Source organism: Pristiophorus japonicus, chromosome 5 (genome assembly GCF_044704955.1).
Source record: "Pristiophorus japonicus isolate sPriJap1 chromosome 5, sPriJap1.hap1, whole genome shotgun sequence".
Lineage (NCBI taxonomy): Eukaryota > Metazoa > Chordata > Chondrichthyes > Pristiophoridae > Pristiophorus > Pristiophorus japonicus.
In genome coordinates, this window is record NC_091981.1 from 253470307 (window position 1) to 253493253 (window position 22947).

General features: G+C 44.9%; 1 protein-coding gene across 1 annotated transcript; it reads right to left on the bottom strand.

The window, feature by feature from the left end:
- Nucleotides 1-21881: 21881 nt before the first annotated feature.
- On the bottom strand, nucleotides 21882-22352 carry LOC139263996 (large ribosomal subunit protein uL5-like). Its single transcript, XM_070880092.1, has one exon. It carries the CDS (start codon nucleotides 22341-22343, stop codon nucleotides 21882-21884), a length of 462 nt encoding a protein of 153 aa, XP_070736193.1. The 5' UTR covers nucleotides 22344-22352.
- Between the last annotated feature and the right edge of the window lie 595 nt (nucleotides 22353-22947).

The following is a 22947-nucleotide window of genomic DNA, read 5'->3' on the forward strand; positions in this document are numbered from 1 at the left end:
AGTCATCTGCCTAGAGCCGCAGGTCGAGGTCATGAATGCCTGGCTCACGAATGGCCTTCTGCAATGTGACTGTGGTATCCACCGACAGTAGCTTATGAAGAAGGCCCTCATGGCCGATTCCAATGACAAAAATGTCCCGCAGCACTTTGGTGAGGTGGTTGCCAAAATCCCACGGTGCCACCAGCCTCCTGAGGTCAGCAGCGTATTTCGCGATTTCCTGGTCTTCGGGCCGTCGGTGAGTGTAGAACCGGTGAATGGCTGTGAGGATGCTCTCCTTGGGCTTGAGTTGCTCATGGATCAGTGTTGCGAGCTCCTCGTACGTCTTGGTCATTGTCTTCGCTGGTGCCAGCAAGTCCCTGGACCCACAACTGGTTAGCAGGATAGCTGTGTGTGTGGCCGGGTCGTCTCCTGCCGTTCATTTGCTGTGAAGAAATGGTCGAGCCTCTCCACAAAGGCATCCTAATCATCACCATCGGCAAACTACTGCAATGTACCAAGAGTAGTCATTTTTGCGTGAAAGTCCGTAATCTCGTCACCAATTGTTATGTCCTAGGATGCTGTGATAATGACTCCATGAGGCAATGTGTTGTACTTGAGCTGTAGTGACCAAAGTCCTTTATTGATAACTCCAGAGTGAGGACCACATCTGGTGGCCTGCCTTTTATACTAGGCCAGGCACACCTGTACAGGTAACCTACAAGTCTCCCACTGCTGTGCCCTCTGGTGGCACACCTTGTGATAATACAAACAGTAGCCATGTAGGATATTTGACACTTATGTTCTTATGTAAAGCAAGCAATTAGGAAAGCAAATGGTATGTTGGCCATTATTACAAAAGGATTGAAGCATAAGAGTAATGGGGAGTGAAATTGCCCCTCTCTTTAATGCCTTTTACCACCGCAAATCGGTGGCCACGCTGTGGAGTGGAGTGGCTGGCGACTTTTCGTGGAATATCCGCTGATAGCCCAATTGCCATCCTGAGTTTTCCCGGCGGTGCCCCGATCCCCCTCTTACCACTCCGCTGCTGTCGATCCGCGGTAAGCGTGCCATTACCGTGCACATCGCCGATATACTCTCCCGACAGCGACATTCCCCTCAGAAAATCTTCGGCCTGCCTGGTGGCACCAAAACAGGCTTTTTCTCAGTAGGCCATTGAGGCTGTGGCCTTCTGCAGCGGCGTTGTGGCTTCCCTTAAAGGGGAGGACCTACTGCCGTGACCGCCATGTTATTTTTGTCGGCCGACTGCCAGGTTGGGCCGGAAAATATGCCCCTGGGTTCAGCCGGTCCACCAACAGGCAGCCTGGCACCCCCTCTCCGCTGCCAGGCCACTGGCCCGGCCGAAACTCTCCCTTTAAGTGAAGGGGAGAGCCATGGTGACGCGGCGTGGTGATGACGTCACTGCTGCGTTGCCACCCATCAAGTGTTGTCACCGCCCCCATTAAGAGCGACTTCCGGGTCCAAGGAAAAAAAACACAACAAAGAGCGGAATGTTGCTCAAGAGGCAACCTGAACTGCAGCTGTGGTAAAAACTATCGAAATGGGGTGGGGCGGGCGGGGGGCAATGTCTACCCCAAGAAGTCTGACTGCAATTATATCGGGCCTTGGTGAGACCACACCTGGAGTATTGTGTACAGATTTGGTTTCCTTATCTAAGGAAGGATGTATTTCTCTTAGAGGGAGTGCAATAACAGGGTTCACTCGACTAATTCCAGGGATGAGGAAAGATTGAGTAGACTAGGCCTATATTCCCTAGAGTTTAAAAGAGTGAGAGGTGATTTCATTGAACTGCATAAAATTCTTAAAGGGCTTGAAAGGGTAGATGCTGAGAGGATGCTTCCCTGGCTGTCTCAGAATAAGGGGTTAGCCATTTGGGACTGAGACGAGGAGCAATTTCTTCACTCAGAGGGTTGTGAATCTTTGGAATTCTCTCAGAGAATAGTAGAAGCTCAGTTGTTGAGTATATTCAAGACAGAGATTGATAGATTTTTGGCTACTAAGGGAATCAAGGGATATAGCGATAATGTGGGAAGGTGGATTTGAGGTAGAAGTTCAGTCATGATCTTATTGAATAGTTGACCAGGCTCGAAGGGCCATATGGCCTACTCCTGCTCTTATTTCTTATGTTCTTACAATGCTACAATGTTACCAGTGCAACTTCATTCATTAATAGAAAGGGATACCATTCCATGAATGTGCTGTTGTTCTGCACCACACGAATGACGACACTTCAAAAGTACCTCATTGGCTGTAAAATGTTTTGGGATGTCCTGAGGTCATAAATGGCACTATATAAATGCAAGTTCTTTCCCTTCTTTTAGGTCAGCTCTATTTGTATCCTTGCGGAGGCATGCATATCACCATGTTTTCTTTCACCCTCAGTTAATGGATATCAGACGAGCATCATGAACTGTGGCTTGAGGAGTTATCTGCCTTGAAATTTAATTATTGTTGAATGCCATTGAACAAAGATATTGTGCAAGCTTCCAAGGTATCTGACCTCCCCCTGCATGAATGTTGTGCTGATAGTCACACATAACTCTTGTCTGAATTTACGTTCTTCCCAATTTTAATGGCAACACTAATATTTCAAACGATATTAATCCTGCTAAAATAATGGATGACGGAGTTCCAGATGAATGCTCCAGTATCACTAAAAGGCTAACACTCCAGTGCAGTATGGACTGCTGTACTCTCAAAGGTGTGGTCTTTCAGATGAGATGTTAAACCGAGCCCCTCTCTGCTCTCTCAGGTGCATGTAAAAGATCCTTAATTAGATCACCATCTCAGAATAAGAGGTTAGTCAAGACACTATTTTGAAGAAGAGCAGGGGAGTTCTCCTGGTTGTCCTGGCCATTATTTATCCCTCAACCAACATCACTAAAACAGATAGTCTGGTTATTATCTTATTACTTTTTGCGGGACCTTGCTGTGCACAAATTGGCGACCGTGCTTCTGTACATTACAACAGTGACTACACTTCAAAAGTAGTTCAATGGCCGCAAAGCGCTTTGGAATGCTTTGAAAGGTGCTATATAAATGCAAGTCTTTCTTTCTTTTCACTAATTGTTCATATGCTCGCACTCCATGGCAAGTGTTCATGGCCTGTGTAACTGTACTGAGGGGTTCAGATAGCACTGGTTTATAAACATCTTCTGAAGCTTCTAGTTGGATCAGTCCCAATTATATCTGTTCTCTATTTAACATATATGGTGTTGAATGCTGAACAATGTCTAACTAGTTTGTTAAGAAATGTTATGCTTGGATCAGAGTGTCTACCAATGGCAGAACTTTGTACCGCAACTCAATTAATCATTCATTAAACTTTTCAGCGTATAGAAAAACAATTAAAAAAAACACTTAGAGGGCCACTGCCTGCAGGGATGAAAGAAGTTTTGAGCAGACTTTTCTGTTTGTTTACATGCTCGTAATACACAACAAAAAAGCTTTGTCGCATTACTTTTGTGTGTCATAATCCCAAGAAATTGAACACAAGGCTCTGCTTACTCCCTGAACAGAAAGGTCCTGATTTTTCTCCACCCACTTCCCTTGGTTACGAAGCAGGTGGAACGCAGCTCACGTGTGCTCCACCAGATATGATCTGAACTCACATGTGTTTCCGGGTTCAGGTCATTAACATTGCCCCTCCCTGGCCCCAGTTCTGGCCTGCCCCTTGCCAGGAGCCTGCGCCCAAAACCTGAGGTAGAAATGCAGCAGCTTTTACATAAGAACATAAGAAATAGGAACAGGAGGAGGCCATACGGCCCCTCGAGCCTGCTCCGCCATTCAATAAGATCATGGCTGATCCGATCATGGACTCAGCTCCACTTCCCCGCCCGCTCCCCTTAACCTCTTATTCCCTTATCTTTTCCAGCTGGAGAGACCTGCAGCAGGCTGATGGCTTTGGGGTCCTCTAGCTGGTGAAAGGTTTACTGCCTGTTTCTTGTGTGTGCCCTTCCCAAGCATGTCATAATGGTGTACTTGCAGGTAAATGAGGCAGGCAGCCCTTTTGGAGCTCTGCGGACACAAGGACCCAGGAAATCCTTGGGCAATGCAAAAGGGCGGACACCTGGAGTTATGCACAACTGCCCCTTTTGTGGAAGATGTTGCACCTGAGAGCTGAATACAATGCCAAGCAAAACCTTTGCCAAACAATTTTATAAAGAAATTAATTAGGGGAGAATTTTAACCTAACCCATCCTTCGGGGAACTGACGTGGTCGGGCGCAACACTAGTCAGACACCCCATCCGATTTTACGCTTCATTGAAGTCACCTGACCCCGTGTGCTTCCTGCCTGGTGCGTTAAGTTAATATTACCCCTCATAGTTTCTTTGATTTCTAAAATGTACAGTTATATCTGGGTGATATGGGGGTACGGTAGCACAGTGGTTATGTTACTGGACTAGTAATCCAGTGGCCTCGACTAATGATCTGGAGACGTGAGTTCAAATCCCACTGCGGAAGCTGGGGAATTTAAATTCAGATAATTAAATAAATCTGGAATAAAAAGCTAGTGTTAGTAATGGTGACAATATGAAACTACCGATTGTTGGAAAAACTCAACTGGTTCACTAATACCCTTTAGGGAAGGAAATCTGCTGTCCTTACCTTGTCTGGCCTATATGTGACTCCAGATCCACAGTCAATGTGGTTGACTCTTGACTGCTCCTGAAATGGCGGAGCAAACCACTTCGTTTTACCAAACTGCCACAACAAAGTGGGAGTACCTTCACACAGACTGCAGTGGTTCAAGAAAGGGGTTCACCACCACCTTCTCAAGGGCAATTCGGGATGGTCAATAAATGCCAGCCTTGCCAGCGATGCCCATATCCTGTGAACAAATAAATAAAATAAAAAAATCTGGGTGAAACTTGCTGTTGATTGAAAGCACACACTGTGCTGAGGATTGAAAATGGATAAACATGGAACTTTTCAAGCTTAGGTTAGGATTTTGTATTCAATTATTTCGTACTTGGATTGTGAATCCTGTACCTGCATCAAAACATGACAGATTCAGGAGTATGATATTCTGAAACTGACTGTGTTGCATGCCTTGAATGAAGAATAAGCGTTGTTACCATCAGCTGATCAGCTGCAAGCTGTCAGGACTCTGTAGTCTGTACTGTGCCTCATTAATGGTTCACGTGACACACAGGAAAAGGTATTCCATAACCATCAAAGCATTACATTAGCTGCTTTATTAGAGACTGCAAAGGTCGTGTCCACCGATCATACACAGGTTAAATTAACAGGAATAAATACATCAGGCGTAAGTCTGTGTATTAAGCAGGATATTTTAATACAAAAGCAAAATACTGCAGATGCTGGAATCTGAAATACTCAGCAGGTCAGGCAGCATCTGTGGAGAGAGAAACAGAGGTAACGTTTCTTCGTAAATGTAACAGATTTTTAAGCAAGTGTAGGGACAGAGAAAGCGGGGAGAGGAGGAAAGAACAAAAGGGAAAGTCTGTGATAGGCTGGAAGGCAGGAGAAATTAAGAGACAAAAGGGATGATGTTGCAAGGCAAAAAGAGATGGTAATGGGACAAGTTAAGAAACAAAAGGTGAATCTAGATAGGCTGTAAATGGCAGAGGGCGAGAATTTCCCCAAAGCCCACCAGTCCCCGATTGCCGCCCAAAAAACCGCTAAGGCTGGGAAGATAATTGCCGGCGAAAACTTCCCGAAAAAAAAAAGTAAAATCCCCCCAGTGAAAAATATGGGCCTTGCACTCCCAATCTGGGCGTAAAAGTACAATTTCGGCTAGATTGGGTGGTGCCTAAAGAAAATGTGCGAAAAATTAAAAAATCTATAAAAATTTACCCCGAGGTTGCGGGTTGGGCCTAACACCAAGAAAAGAATAAAGATAATTTTTTTTAAAAACCTAACTAAAAAATCCCCAAAACATTCATTCCCAAGACATTTTTAAATTAAATCATCCCAACAGATTTTGAAAATAAGTAGTAAAGAAACAATCACCTTTTTCTTGTAGACCTACTCACCTACCACCCAGCTCCGCTGATCCTTGTGGGCAGTTTAACATTTTTTTTATACTTACCTACGGGTCCCCGCTCAGCCAAAGATCGCGCCAGGGCAATCTGTGGACGGTGCACGCCGACAGTCCGCTCACCAGCGGTACTTCGAAATTGCCGGCGGGCCTCAGCTGGGGAATTTTTTGCCGACTCGGTTCTCACCCAAAACGGTCAAAACGCCGAGAAAATATGCGGTGAACCAGTGCAAATTCTAGCCCAGAATCATCAACAGCTGCCGTGGGAAAGAGAAAAAAACAGAAGAAAAAGAAAAAAAATACGGGCAGCCATTATGGTTTGAAATTATTGAACTCGATGTTGAGTCCAGAAAGCTGTAAAGTGCCTAAACGAAAGATGAGGTGCTGTTCCTCGCGCTTATGTTGAGCTTCATTGGAACAGTGTAAGAGGCCGAGAACAGAGAGATCAGAGTGGGAGTGGAGCGGGGAATTAAAGGGACAGGCGACCGGAAGCTCAGGGTCAGGCTGCCGGACTGAATGGAGGTGTTCTGTAAACCGATCACTCAATCTGCGTTTGGCCTCTCCAATGTAGAGGAGACCACATCGTGAACAGTATACTAAATTGAAAGAAGTACAAGTAAATTGCTGTTTCACCTGGAAATTTACCAGGATACTTTAATAATTGTATTACTTGTTGAAGTACAGTTCTGATCTAACCATAGAATTCAAATCAACTTCCCTTGTATGGAATTTCTCATCCAAGCAGAATACTTCTTGGCAAACTAACTGTGCATTACTCACGATTAAATTGTATAAAGGGTCCATTTAATTAGAACTAACTTTATTTATCAGAGGCTGGGCTTTCCTAATTCAGCTTTAAATGCAAATGTGGGATATCTTGAGTATATCCAGGGGAGATGGCTGATTATTAATATGCTGCTCTGACCAGCTTTACTGGTCCTCGGCATTCGCTACACAGAGGAATCTGATACCAGAAAGATGCTTCCACAGGGCAGAATGATTGTTTTTCCATTCAATTAATAATGGAGTGCACTCATAGACTGCGTAGATTCTTTTGTGCTATCATGGCACAGATATATTTGGCTTTTAATAAACCAAAATATTGCTGTATATTTTCTCCCATTCAACTATCCATCTAAATGGACCATTTCTGGGGTCTAATAAGGCTGTCTATAACCCATTGGGGGAAAAATTGCCCCTTTTTATAGCCTTGTTAGCACTCCTGGAGTGGGCTAACGGGGTGGAGGAGACTTTTCGGCCAGGGGAGGGTGGGGTGTGGTGGGGGGGGCGGGCACTACTGCCTCCCGAGAAATTGCCCGGGAGTTAATGAAGCTGCTGCCACGGCCCCAGGCCACCGCGCAACCGGCAATGACGTCATCAGCACGCGCAGCGACCCCTCACCGCAACCCCCACGCTGACCCCTTAACGCCCCGCGGGAGAAATTGCCCTGCAGGCCGCGATGCTGATGCGAGAAGATGTCAACACCAGCTTTATGTGTCGTGAAGCTGGCCGACATCTGCTCCTGGGCGGGGTTGGGGGGGGGGGTGTCCTTAAAGGGGAGGCGCTAGCACCCCGGGTCACCATCTTTCAACTGCAGAAGCTGTCAACACCAACATATTGTAAGGGGCAAGGTTTTACAGCAAGAATACCAATTGCAAATCCATTGAAATAATGGCCCTGATATTTACAGGGAGACAGGTGTAGGCAAACGCAGTAGCAAGGGGAAACTCAGGCAAGGCCAGGGACGTGGGGGCCTTGCCCATCTTAATGGCAGGACCTCAATAGCGTACTGTAGGGCTGACAGCCTGGCCGGGAGGGGATACTAGCGGCAGGAGGCTGCAGCCGACAACCTTCGGGGACAGTCCCCGACACTGGGAAGGGAGCATTAGCCCCAGGTCACGATCGCGAGGGCAGGGGAGAGGTTTGTGATCAGGGTTGAGGGAGGCCAAACGCTTCCTTGAGGGGTCTGGGGGTCCTGGCCACAAGTAGTGTTGAAAGGGACACTTACCTTAGGGAAGTGGCAGCTCCTGCATCGGATCAATTGCCGGGAATCCCATATGTTGGGCCTCATTTACTGTGAAATGTATGTGGCAGCACCGATGGCCACGAATTTGTATGTGAATTAGACTCCTACTTGCCATTTGCAGGGGCCTCGCCCATGGCCTGATTTCGGCACTTTAAAATTTAACAGGGGGTGGGGTTAAAATCTAATCCAATATTGTTGGAAAATCCTCAATTTTAGAAGGAAACAATTAAAAATTCTTCAAAAAGAAAGACCTCGGAGATATAAATTGAGCATTTCTGCATGGCATCTATAGAGTTTAACATTTTCTAGCTAAAACACAGGGCTCGGATTGAGAAGGGGCCAGTTAGCCCTCCTATCTCATTCTTATTTTCTAAATAGATTACCTGAATCTCAACAAGCTATTTTAGCACACCTATAAAGTGGAGAGAGTTGCAACATCAGAACAATATTGAAAGCAACAAATAATGTAGCTTTGTTTCAATTCGTTGCCCGTTCATTCAGAATTACAACTTGCGTGAAAGAGCTAGCTCTTTGACCAAACCTTTAGTCACCTGTTCTAATATCGCCTTATGTGGCTCGGTATCAACCTCTATCTGATTAGAGTCCTATGAAGCGCCTTGGGATGTTTTACTATGTTAAAGGTGCTGTATAAATGCAAGTTGTTGTTGTGTTCTTCCCAAAAGAATGCTTATTCCCATTTGTTCTCACCTGCTTGCCTTCCATCTCGTTAACCTCCTGCCTTCTTCCGCCCATCTTAGAGGCACCCACCCAATTTCCCACCCACCCAATTCACGGAAACATTCTTCTCTCCCCACGCGCCCCCCCGCCCCCCCCCCCCCCCACACCTACATTATAGAACCAATCCTCTTCTTACTTGGCCACTCCTTCCGCTGCTTTGCTCATGGGGCTGAACACTGCTGCCCATTGTGGCCAATTCCTGTTCTCGCAAAACGAAGGGGTATCAGTAATTTGTGACAATGTTAGATCCGCAAGCAAAGTCTGCAGTGGCAGGAAGCAGTCAAGAACGATGGTGAGTGGTGAATTGAGGAGCAATGGTCGATGATTATTGTGGGTGGATTTTGTGACGCAGACTTAATGCTTCTTGGTCTGATTGAGTAATCCAGATTGGTTGGCTTTTAAAACCAATCTTAGTGTCACTTAATCATTATTTTCTGATTTATCATATCTTCTATCCTACTGTTTTCAATTTTACATTTGGGGGCTGAAATTGTCCTGTTCTGCACCTCCCGTTAGTACCTCCAGATGACGCTAACGGAGTGCAAAACTGTTCTAGCCCGGGTTGGGGGTGGTGGGGTGGGGGGGGGGGGGGGCGCGGTGGAGAGGCGCTACCGGCTCTCACGAAATTGCACGGGAGTTAGTGGAGGTGCTAACATGGGTGTGCTGCACCCCACTAGTAGCTCCCCGGGCCATAGCACGACTGGCGACGACATCTGTGGCGGAAATTGCCTAGCGCCTCGTGAGGCTGGCATGAGCCATGTCAGCACCAGCGTCACAGGTCGTGAACTGGGGCGGAAGTCAAAGGCAAGGTGGGGAGTGGCGCACGTCGCCATTTTGTAGTTTTGGCCAATCTTAGTCCTCCGTCGCATGGTCCGGGCCGGCATTGTGCAGCTCGGCTATCCATTTGGGTGCCGGGCTGTGGGCTTGGCACCGCACTGCCCAGGTGGCTCAGTGGAGGCCATCGGAGGCTCTGCAGAGTGCGCAGCAGCCCTTCCCCACATAGCGTCCCAGGCACCGCCCCAACAGGAAGTGGAGCTCGCGACCGAGGCTGGACTTCTGTGCTGGGCGCAGGAAGTTCCGCCCAACTCATTTACTGCCTCCAACCGGGGCGCTGGGAAATTTCGCCCCCTTGGTGTCTTGCATTTACGGGGCTTGGCCTTCACGCAGGATAGTTAATAAAAAAAATTCTCAAATGCAGTATAATTGAAATCACCTTGTTTTACGGCTTTTCATAGAAACATGGTGCTAGAATTTCCTAACAACCCGCCAGCGCCCGATTGCCGCTCAAAAGACCGCTAAGATTCCCAAGATTATCGCCAGCGAAAACGACCCCCCTAAAAAATGTTTAAATCCACCGAGCGAAAAACATGAGTGCTGCACCCCAACCTGGGCGAAAAAGTGGAATTTAGGGTCGATTGGGCGGTTCCTAAAGAAAATGAGCGATTAAATAAAAAATTCACTCAGGATTTACTCCGAGGCTGGGGGTTGGGCCTAGCAGCAGAAAAACACGAAAAATTATTTTTCAAGGCACATCACATATAAAAAAAAAATAAAAAAAACATTCTCAAGACCATTTTAAACTAAATCGCCACAACAGAATTTTAAAATAATGAGTAAAATAACAATTACTAACCGTTTTCTTGAAGAGCTACTCACCTACCGCCCAGCTCCGCTGATTCTCGTGGGCGCTTTTTTAATGATAGGACGGTGCATGCCGGCGGTCCGCTTCCCAGCGGTACCACGAAACCGCCGGTGTAACTCAGGTAGGTGTAATTCGCTCACCTGATTATCGCCCACAATGGCCAATACCGCCCAGAAACCGGGCGGTAAGCCATTGGAAATTCTAGCCCATAGAATCTTATAACACGGAAGGGGCCCATTCATCCCATCGTGCTCGTGCCTCTTTGAAAGAGTTACCAATTGGTCCCACTTCCCTGCTCTTTCCCCACAGCCCTGCAATTTTCTTCCCTTCAAGTATTTATCCAGTTCCTTTTGAAAGCCGCGATTGAATCTGCTTCCACCACCTTTTCACGCAGCCCGTTCCAGATCACAACGACTCGCTACGTAAATAAATGTCTCCTCATCTCACCTCTGGCGATTTTGTCAATTAAATCTGTGTCTGGTTACTGACCTTCCTACTAGTAGAAATAGTGTCACCCTATTCATTCTGTCAAAAAACTTCATGATTTTGAGCAGCTCGATTAACTCTTCCCTTAACCTTCTCTGTTCTGAGGAGAACAATCCCAGCTTCTCTAGTCTCTTCACGTAACTGAAGTCCCTCATCCCTGGTACCACTCTCCTCTGCACCTTCTGATGGATTTTAAATACTGCCGGTAGGTACCATTTCAGAATTGGATTTTGTTGACAATCCTAAGTGAAGGGCCGAAGCCCATAGAGCTGAACAACACCAAGGTCGAAAGTAACAACCTGGGCCACTTATTTCTATCGCAGGTTAGCCATTTTGAGGTCCAGAGCTGGTACATTCACGGAGTACTCCTTCGATCAATCATTGCACAAATATATGCAGTTCTTTCTCTGGGAAATATTGCATTGCTGTAACTTTTTAAATGAGCAAATATTTATTGCTGGTGTGTTATAAACAACAGTGATTAACGAAGGTCAGATGAATCATTTCTAGTTGTTCGGGAGATGGACCAGCATAAGTTCATCTGGTTTATCATTGGATATCCTAACGTACCACTGGCAAAAAATTATCATGTAGGAATGCAGGCGACACCCTTCCCACGATCAAATCCGTGTGCATATTTACCTTCGAAAGTACCTTGCTACCTAATGGAGAGTGATTTCCTTCCAGTGTTTTTATCTGTTCCCTTATTATTTTCTAACTGCAGTGCCACATGCAGACTTCATGTAAATACTCGTTTCTGTGTGGCTGAGGTCTAAGGTGCCCTGGGCGAAAATGAAAATGATTGCTAACGTTGCATGACTGAAATGCCTCAGGTGAAAAATCAGACGAAAGTAAAACATGAAGAAGACAGATATGCAAAGTATGCTGCCTGACAGTCATTAATAATCCAAAGATTAGAGGTTTACTGTGAGCCAGGTCACAGAGCGTAACAGCAATTATTCAAAAATTTGACTAATAATCCAAAGCATCAGCCCAGAAATGGCACCTTGTGTGTCAGTTACAATTCAGGTCCCTAAGACAGCATCGCGTACACCTAATGATAAAGTGCCGCAGTACTGTGCGTGTACAGCTGCAGGAGCTGCTGACAATAAAGCTGAGGCGAAGGGTCCATAACTGAATATTTCTGTTAACCCCTCATGTGCTACCCGATTAGCATTCAAAATATGAATCTTCTTTATGATAAAAATTTGTTTTCTTTTTTTTACAAAAAACGGAAGGTTTGGTGAATTTTTGTCTTCACTGAGTTAAGGGATACCAGTGCTGGAGACTGAAGCCCTTTTACAGGGTCAGTGTCGCGCACTCCATGCTCAGATACCACACAGCCTAGATGGAGAATAGTGTTCTATCTGTATCCTTTCACAGCAAAGCATTATGGTACTGAAGGAGGACAATCTTTCGCAGCAACGGCTGGATCTTTGTGACACAACCAGTGATGGGCTGCATTTCTCGCAATCCGTGGACTGCGCCATTCATTTCTGTTCTGCCCTCACTTTCTCCCATCTCACGTGGTACTGTTGGTCTATCCCGCAGTACATTGGGTTCCTGAGGCAGAACGTCACTGGAGGGGGAGAGCAGCACTGCTGGGGGTGGGAGTCATGTGTTCTGTTGAACAAGTCAGCACTACTGTTTGAAGCTTTTTCCCCCCTAAAATACCAGCAAACCTCACTGGCAGATCAACTGTTTCTGTTGGTGGGGTTCCAATAATAAGAACCTTTGCACTCCAGTGACTTGAACATAAAATCTAGGCAGTAACTCCAATGCAGCACTGAGGGAGTGCTTTACTATTGGAGGTTCCATCTGCTCTCTCTGGTGGATGTAAAAGATCCCATGAAAACTATTTCAAAGAAGAGCAGGGTAGTTATACCCGGTCTCTGAGCCAATATTAGCAGCACAGTCTAGTTGGGCCAAATGGCCTGTTTCTGCTATGTAAATTCTATGTAATTATCCCTCAAACAACACGACTAAAACAGATTATCTGATCATTATCATATTGCTGTTTGTGGGAGCTTGCTGTGCGCAAATTGGTTGCTGCGTTTCCTACATTACAACAGTGACTACACTTCAAAAGTACTAATTGGTCGTAAAGCACTTTGGGACATCCTGAGGTCATGAGAGGTGCTATATTATTAATTCTTATTTTTTAGCGGTGATCACCACATTTATTTGTGGCACTGTGTCGGAGGGATCAGTATTGGGATCGATGGGATTGAAGGCCGATAAATCCTCAGGGCCTGATGGACTGCATCCCAGAGTACTTAAGGAGTACCTTGGAAATAGCGGATGCATTGACAGTCATTTTCCAACATTCCATAGACTCTGGATCAGTTCCTATCGAGTGGAGGGTAGCTAATGTAACCCCGCTTTTTAAAAAAGGAGGGAGAGAGAAAACAGGGAATTATAGACTGGTCAGCCTGGCATCGGTAGTGGGTAAAATGATGGAATCAATTATTAAGGATGTCACAGCAGTGCATTTGGAAAGAGGTGACATGATAGGTCCAAGTCAGCATGGATTTGTGAAAGGGAAATCATGCTTGACAAATCTTCTGGAATTTTTTGAGGATGTTTCCAGTAGAGTGGACAAGGGGGAACCAGTTGATGTGGTGTATTTGGACTTTCAGAAGGCTTTCGACAAGGTCCCACACAAGAGATTAATGTGCAAAGTTAACGCACATGGGATTGGGGGTAGTGTGCTGACATGGATAGAGAACTGGTTGGCAGACAGGAAGCAAAGAGTAGGAGTAAATGGGTACTTTTCAGAATGGCAGGCAGTGACTAGTGGGGTACCGCAAGGTTCTGTGCTGGGGCCCCAGCTGTTTACACTGTACTTTAATGATTTAGATGAGGGGATTAAATGTAGTAACTCCAAATTTGAGGATAACACTAAGTTGGGTGGCAGTGTGAGCTGCGAGGAGGATGCTATGAGGCTGCAGAGTGACTTGGATAGGTTAGGTGAGTGGGCAAATGCATGGCAGATGAAGTATAATGTGGATAAATGTGAGGTTATCCACTTCGGTGGTAAAAACAGAGAGACAGACTATTATCTGAATGGTGACAGATTAGAAAAAGGGGAGGTGCAACGAGACCTGGGTATCATGGTACATCAGTCATTGAAGGTTAGCATGCAGGTACAGCAGGCGGTTAAGAAAGCAAATGGCATATTGGCCTTCATAGCGAGGGGATCTGAGTACTGGGGCAGGGAGGTGTTGCTACAGTTGTACAGGGCCTTGGTGAGGCCACACCTGGAGTATTGTGTACACTTTTGGTTTCCTAAATTGAGGAAGGATATTCTTGCTGTTGAGCGAGTGCAATGAAGGTTCACCAGACTGATTCCCGGGATGGCGGGACTGACATATCAAGAAAGATTGGATCAACTGGAGTTCAGAAGAATGAGAGGGGGTCTCATAGAAACGTTTAAAATTCTGACGGGTTTAGACAGGTTAGATGCAGGAAGAATATTCCCAATGTTGGGGAAGTCCAGAACCAGGGGTCACAGTCTAAGGATAATGGGTAAGCCATTTAGGACCGAGATGAGGAGAAACTTCTTCACCCAGAGAGTGGTGAACCTGTGGAATTCTCTACCACAGAAAGGCCAATTCAATAAATATATTCAAAAAGGAGTTAGATGTAGTCCTTACTACTAGGGGGCTCAAGGGGTATGGCGAGAAAGCAGGAATGGGGTACTGAAGTTGCATGTTCAGCCATGAACTCATTGAATGGCGGTGCAGGCTCGAAGGGCCGAATGGCCTACTTCTGCACTTATTTTCTATGTTTCTATGTTTCCATGCAGAATATTACAGGCCAAATAAAATTGTTGAGTGGACTGGATTTGGCCCATGGGCTTTGGGCTGGACATGACCCTAATAAACTAAGTTTACTTAAAAACTTGCAGAGTTAGGGAAGCACTTGAACATGATTAAGTGCTGGGTGTTTGCACCCAATCTCTCAGCCTCACTTAGTTTGTTTTCATTAGTCATTCTTGTGGCTTTCTTAAGGGAGACAGACAATTTAATGATGAATTAGTAATGAATTATAGGTGGTCTAGTGCGACAATTTTGGACCAGTAAGAATTTGAATAATGCAGCAGATACTTTGTACATTTGGTATTGGTCCAATGTCGAGCATTTTTGATGCAAAAGTACCAATACTGGCATCCACTGATATCAATGTAAATGGACCACATCCAAGGTAAGGTTTTGCATCATTTTTGTGTTACCTTGGCCACAATACAATACTCAAGTAGCCTCCTGCACTATCATTCTACCTCCATTGATCGATCAAAAGATAGCTTTCCTATAATCTCTAAGTGTCAGCTATGGCTTAGTGGGTAGTCAGAAGGTTGTGGGTTCAAGTCCCACTCCAGAGACTTGAGCACAAAAATCTATGGCACTATTCTGAAGAAGAACAAGGGTGTTTTCCCCGGTGTCAATATTAATCCCTCAATCAACATCACTAAAACCAGATTATCTGGTCATTATCACATTGTTGTTTATGGAACCTTGCTATGCACAAATTGCTTGCCGCATTTCCTACATTACAAAAGTAACTACACTTCAAAAAGTACTTCATTCGCTGTAAAGCACTTTGGCACATGGTCGCGAAATGTGCTACATAAATGCAAGCCTTCCTTTTCATTAGCTCTACATATATTGCATTTGCGTCTGTGCAATGAGTAATTTTGAGAACACTGAGCGCAGCTAGCATGGCGCATGATGCGGTCAGTCGCTGACGAATTTTGCAAAGTGGGCCTCAAACAGGCATCAGGCTCTCCATTTGCATATGTAAAGATACTAACGCCTGTTTCAGGCATGAGCCCCGGACGCCTCGGCTGGTGGGTGCGCACTTCCAGCGTAGGATGAATGTGTGCACGCTGCTTGCAATATTGGATGCTTAGGCACCCGTATTACCCCTGTAAAACGGGCACCCCACCATCAAATTGCTAGCCCACTTCAGACTGCAGCACCAAGTGACATCATCTGAAAACAAGGCCCCAAGAAATGAATGTCGAAAAATGTTTTATTTTAGTTATTTTGCACCAGAGCTTTCTGACAGGTTTAACTACAGGACATCAACAATTAAAGATATTTTTTGAGAGACCATGATCTAACCACCCAGCTCGAAGAGGAAATTGTTGCTTTGGGACCTAGAGTTATAGGAAAAGATTTAGGATAAAATAATAGCCCACATGATCACTGTTAGTGACTGGTGATGACAGAATAAAGCAGATGCCCGACAGAGTACAGCCACAGGATGTTCCATCTGCTGTCATTTTGTAACCCTTTCAGAACCTTTGTAACATTCCTCGATCAAAATACAGGGGACGTTGAATTAAAGGGGCACCAGCTCTCTGAAAAATAATTATTTGGCTGCAGTTTCTCAATTTTTTTTTACATAAATCGTATCAAAACACTTCTTGTCACTTGTGTTGGAATGGTTTGCCAGGCAGGGTGGCTGGGGGCTGGATCCTGGACTCATTTAAGGCTGGGCAGCTGGAGGCTGTGATGTGACGAGGGTAGCATTGGTGTTCGTCAAAGATGCAATCAGCTGGGTCGAAGCACCTTCTCCTTCAAAAACCTAGCTCGTGAACCTGTGACATTATCATAAGGAACGGTTGTTTTGGCTTTCCCTTCTTCCCAAACATGAGGTTTTCCAGACATATTTTTGTGGAGACAAGTATCCCTTTAAAAATGTTCTGTTTGTATTTTTTTAAATTATTGTTTTGCCAACTGTTTCCCCTCCCCTCCTCTCTATCCTGAAGGTGCTGACTGTTACTGTGGGAATGGTTCCAAGGAGCCTGCAGTCATCTGGCTCCACGTCACCCAAGTACCCAAGTAGGCCTAGACAGCTTGACTGCGGAAAGGATCACAGTTGAGGCCAATCTTGCTCTCGCTCAAACATTCACACACACACACACTTTCCAGATTGAGCTACTGAATAGTGAGGAGCCTGGCTAACATTTCCTCTCCCTAGCCCAGGGTGTTGAGGTCAGTTGTCGAGCTCTGGGTGGGATCAACCCACTCAGCACATATCACAAATCAAACCTGGTTGTGGACTGTATTGTGAGCTGACAGTGGTGGGGCATCAAGGAAACAGTTACTGGACCATCTTCTACCAGCACCGTACGTGGGCACAAAACTCTTTCTGGACATTTTATGAGATTATGTTTTTGGATTAACTGCATATTAAACCTGGTATTAAAAGAAAATGATTCTTTTGCACTTGCTTAATAATCTCTGTGCCAGCAGATTGAGCACATTTGTTGCCAGTGACGCATCCTACGTGCAAATGTTGGGGGGCAGTAGAGTGTGAAAATGAATTCAAAAAAAATATGGCAGCAGAAAAAATGGCCATGAAATCAAATGGTCCACTCATGTCCTTCCAGGAAGGGAACCTGCTGTCCCTGGCTGGGCTGCCCTGCGTGTGACTTCAGTCCTCGACTATGTGATTGATTCTTAATGTGCTCTGAAATGGCCTCGCAAGTCATTCAGTTGTAAAAACAATTGCTTTAGGGTAACTCAGGATGGGCCTTGCCTGCAGTGTCCACAATCAGAGAACAAATAAGAATTAAGTGACCGTAAAGGTTCTCTTTGAAAATTCAGTGCACTTCATTTATTTCTGCAGATGAGCCTTGCAAGACTTCAATTCATATAGTTATACAGGTACTGCAAGTGCTGGTTTGAGTCCAGTACCCATTTAAAGCAATGCGGTACTGAGTTACACTGATGACCTTGTGTTTCTAGTCAGAGAAAACAGACAGACCTCCGTGTACGAATCCAAGGACTGCTTCACATCAGTGCTAAGTGTGCAGTATAATTGGCCTTTCAGCCGATATATTTATAAAATTGTTTCCCCTTCAGTGCTGATCATTTATTAAATGTCAGTGAGCCTACGCTACAAATCTATCAAATAAAAGCTTCAACTCCAGTGGTCTCACTGTGGTTGCTTAATTCTTTCTTTAAAAGTCAATGATGTCACAGCAGAGCAGTGGAGCAGTTTCAGGCGGATAACATTTTCACAACTCAGTACCTGGGGAAGCTCAAAGGATCATGGGAAGCACTTTTACTTGTGAGAACTGTCAATGGTTAGCCACAGGGAGAAGGAGGCATCCATTCGGCTGAGCTTGAGATGGGCATAATGCGCAGATATAGTCGGAGCTCTGTGACGGCACTTCGTTATTCCCTAGCAAATCGAGAATGCTGACAAAAAAGTCTGTCAGCAAAAAGCTGAACATTTCTAGTGAAGAACCTGTGTGTGTATGTTTGTTTCAATATGCAAACCAGACTGTGTGAAGGAGTGCACAGTCTGTGTTAATGAGGCCCCGCTCCAACCCTGCAGCAAGGGAGCTATTTCACAGCTGTACAGGAAGACGCTCCTCCAGGCACACACAGCTTCTTCAGGAAAAGATTTGTTTCAGGCCCAGCCATGTTAATAATTTCTTCTTTAATTAAATGTTAACTACACTGGAACAGTTTATCTCAAGTATCTGTTTTTATTTCCTAAATTTTTACTGTGAATCCAACTAATCCCTATCCAAAAAATAGAACGCAACTGTCTCTTATTTCTAATACTAAAATCTTTAATCCTTTTTCTCCTGAAGGTTTTAAGAATTTTTCATTGTTTTAGTAAGAATTGCCCATCTGCCGTTGGCTCATTATTTACTTTAAGGATTAACTGTCTCAAAATATCAGTTATCTATTTCTAAACCAAACCCAACAATTATTATAGTCACAGTATATCAAATTAAAGAAAGAGAACAAACAGGATCTCATAACTCTGCTAAGTGCTTGCTACCACATATCCAATGCTCTTCCAATTTAGGTAATCCTGTAGATTGTCTTCTCTGCAGGTGGCATAAGCCTCTTGTTGACTTAGTGCCACTAACCTGCTTTTCCCTTCAACATTTGATGTATGTCTGTGCATAATTCTATAACTAAAAGCCATATGTAACAAGTAGGACAAGTGGCATGTTCTGTTTTGCTGGTGGTGTACTATGGCTGTTATCAGACTCAGTTACATAAGGTCACACGCAGACACGGCCATCAAAAGAGAAAACGTGGAAAAGCACATCAGGTCAGTTAGCATCTGAGACAGAAAACATTCAACTATAAAGATGGTGTTTTGACTAGGCCCCTGTATCGGGATTCTTTCATTTTCTGATTAAGAGGGTCCCATCCAAAATGGCAACCTATTTTTTTCTTTCAGAATACTGTGCATTTCCAGTCTTTTATTTTATTCCATGTTTTTATTTCTGATTTCCAGCATTGGGTCTAGCAGCTTCTCCAACTGGTGACACTACATTTCAGTCCAAATGTATAGGTTTCTCTTAAACAGGCAGGAGATAAAACAAATGAATTTACCATTAACCTTTTTCATTAAACCTGTATTGGTTCTATATATCTATTTGTGTATCCCCACTTATGGAAATAAATTCCATCTTGGGAAAGCAACTGATTTGTGCACTTACATGGTGGGAAATGCAAAATAAAATGTTTGAATGGATCTTGTTGGCTCCTGGGGGCGGAGGGATGGGGGTGGGTGATATTCGACTTGGGCGGGGGCACAGATTGGGCGGAGTCACATCTGCTGCCAATTATACGCCCTGCTTGAGATTCGGTTTTATTGAAGTCAATGGAACGGGTCACAAAACGAGCGGCAGATGTGATAGCGCCTGCTTTTCATCTTTTTGTCGGTAACAGGAACAGCTCACAGCAGTGACAGTAGTCCTTGCATTCGTGCATGTTAATGTGCTTGCCCAAGGACTATAGATCACAGGGATAAAATGAGGAGATGCAGAGTTGTGCTGGCACAGCCAGGGGTAGGACCAGGAGACTGAGAAGAAGGAGCAAAATACAAGAAGTACAAATGTCCTGTTACATTAAAGGCAGACTTCCTTTATTACAGTAAGAAAGAGTTGAAGAGAGACATAATGGGACCCACAGATAAGACTACAATTTAGACTTCAGTGGTGAAATTGGTCTTGGACAGTTGCGCATAATAGGCGATAGCAAATTGGCAGAACATAAGAACATAAGAAATAGGAGCAGGAGTAGGCCATACGGCCCCTCGAGCCTGCTCCACCATTTAATACGATCATGGCTGATCCGATCATGGATTCAGGTCCACTTCCCTGTCCGCTCTCCATAATCCCTTATTCTCTTATCAGTTTCACACCTTGTCCGATTCTCGTTTGCATTGGCGTCACTGGGAAAACAATTGGATGGGGTGTAAAGCGGGTTGCATTTCCCTTTTGCCCATTTAGGGCTATTTACAACCCAAGACCAATTTCAGTCCCAGGACATCTTTACATCGTTATATGGGTCCTGAGGAGCATCATTCAGAGATTCAAGGCTTCTGTATGTCACTCTTCCCTATTTACTTCCTGCTAACTCTCCAAGCAAGGCCTGTTGGAAACTGGAGACTCAGGATTCCCATAGCTAAAAGGGTGGGAGTCTGGACTTAAATGTTTAGTTATAAGTGGAAACCCAACAGTAGCTCATGAGACACACAAAAATCTCCCCAGAGGTCATGGCATTTACATTAAAGACTGCTGTCGACTGCAGTTACCATACATCTGCCTTCAGTGTAAGACGACCTTTATACTAACTTAGCTTGTCAAACTGATACTGTTGAGAACATGTTTAACATGCTTTCGCATTGCCTTGGCAAGCTGGCTGATAAACGGATTGCCCAACTGAAGTAAAAGCTTCTCACGCATGGACCTACTCAACACACCCCGTTCTTTGTTTATTTTCCACCGAGGACTGGATTTGTCTTTGAATTCTTGCCAATTTTGGGTTGGATTTGGCAATACTATTAGCATAAAATGGGTTCTCAAAGATTATTGCCACAACACCACCACTAAAATACTGCACCTGAATTGTCTTCCCAAAGAATTATCCGTTCCCTTTAAGGCTCACTGTGATCCTGAATCCACAAGTGTAAAAGAGACTGAGGGGGTGTAGCTAACTCCTCTGACCCATTTCATGTCAAATAATAATTGCCACAACGTGAATGGCAGTATGAGCTGCAGGAACATCCCTAAGGTGGATACCACATTGGGAAGGTCTCTTCGGGTATTGCTACTGGAGATTGGAGATACATTTCCTGCATATTGATCTCTCAAGACTTTTAGAGCCACCTTTACTTAGCTCTGTTTTGCATTGGGACATGGATTTTCCAATAAGAATCCCTCTGTTCGTCAGTCAGGTGGAGGAGGAGGAACCTGAGGACATGGATGAAGCTGGTTTGGCGGCTCTTAAAGCGAGGCATTGTAGAAGGCATTTTTTCCCTACATGCACCCACTCACCAGGCACTACAGACAAAGAAGGTATTTTTTTTTTAGATTTTTGTGTCCATCAATACTTTAGAAGTTTGGGCCTCCCTGGAGGCTAGTGGAGAAATATGGCAACTGTTGGCTGGAGACCTGCAGTCCACCTCCAGCAGGAGAATAACATTGTCTGTCCCAGCCAAGATCAAGACTGCCTCGAATTTCTTTGCAACTGGCTGCTTTCAGACAGCAGCAGCTGATCTTTACAATGCTACTTTGGCAACTGATCACCATTACATCAAGAAGGTCACTCATGCTCTATTCAGGGGGGCTGCACATTTCATGTTCTTACCAATGGAAGCAGGCAATCAAAGCAGCGCGAGTTATCCAGTTCAACAGACTGACAGGGGCTCCAGAGGTGTAATGAGCAAATGATGGAATGCATGTGAGTCTCAAAGCAATTGGCATTCAATAGGAAAAGCTTTTATTCTATTAACATACAGTCAGTGTGTGTTGCCAATCATCATATGCTGCCCATCAATGCCAGATAGCCAGAGAGCTGCCATCATTCACCATGTGACAAATACTATACCAACCCTCATTTTTCTTTACTGTTTCAATTTGCTTTTATTGCATGTTTCACGTGTTCTTCAAATTACTTTTCAGACAGGAGGATACCATCATATTTCTGCTGAAACCACCTCATCGATTCCTCCTTGGAGATTTTGTGCCTCTCCTTTTCACCTTTTTATCAGAAATACTGAAACCAGGCTGCTCCATGACCACGTACAAATACAGACCATAAATTCCAATGCTAGGATCATACGTGATGCCCAGATCAATGTGTTCCTGAATCCCAAAGCCAAAGTTGCAGAAGTTGCTCTTCTTCAGTTCATATTCCCGAACCTTTAAACCCTTCTCTAAAATGTCCTCAGCTTTGGGTCCTCGAATTGTACAATGAACAGCAATCTTCTCATTTCTTCTGATATCAAATAATCGGACAGTGTAATGAGCCTTGGAAAAAACTGGGGTCTGGCCAGTGCATTGCTCCAGCACTATAGCAGCTCTGGTGAGTCTGTCACCACTTTCACATACACAGATATTCAGACACAGCTTCCTGATGCGGAGCTCGCGCATAAAGTTTTCCTTCTTTTCACTCGCCATCGCCCCAGAGTCCCTACCAACTCTCATAATTCGGAGTCATATGTCTGTGTGATTGATTGGTGATCACGGTTATCCCCTTCAGTCATAACATATAACATAACATAACATAATATAATATAACATAACATAACATATAACAGTTATCACATATAATGCAAGATCCTGCAAATCCCCTGGGAGGACAGGAGCACCAACATCAGTGTCCTCGCCCAAGCTAACATCCCCAGTATTGAAGCACTAACCATACTTGATCAGCTTTGCTGGGCAGGCCATATAGTTCACATGCCAGACATGAGACTCTCTAAGCAACTGCTCTATGCGGAGCTCCTTCATGGCAAACGAGCCAAAGGTGGACAGTGGAAATGTTACAAGGACACCCTCAAAGCCTCCCTGGTGAAGTGCGACAACACCACTGATACCTGGGAATCCCTGGCCGAAGACCGCCCAATGTGGAGAAAGTGCATTGAGCTCTTTGAATCTTAATGCTGCGAGCGTGAAGAGGTCAGGCGCAGGCAGCGGGGAGGAGTGTGTAGTAAATCAGTGCCACCCCCGCTTCCCCCGACGAACATCTGTCCTATATGTGACAGGGTCTGTGGCTCTCGTG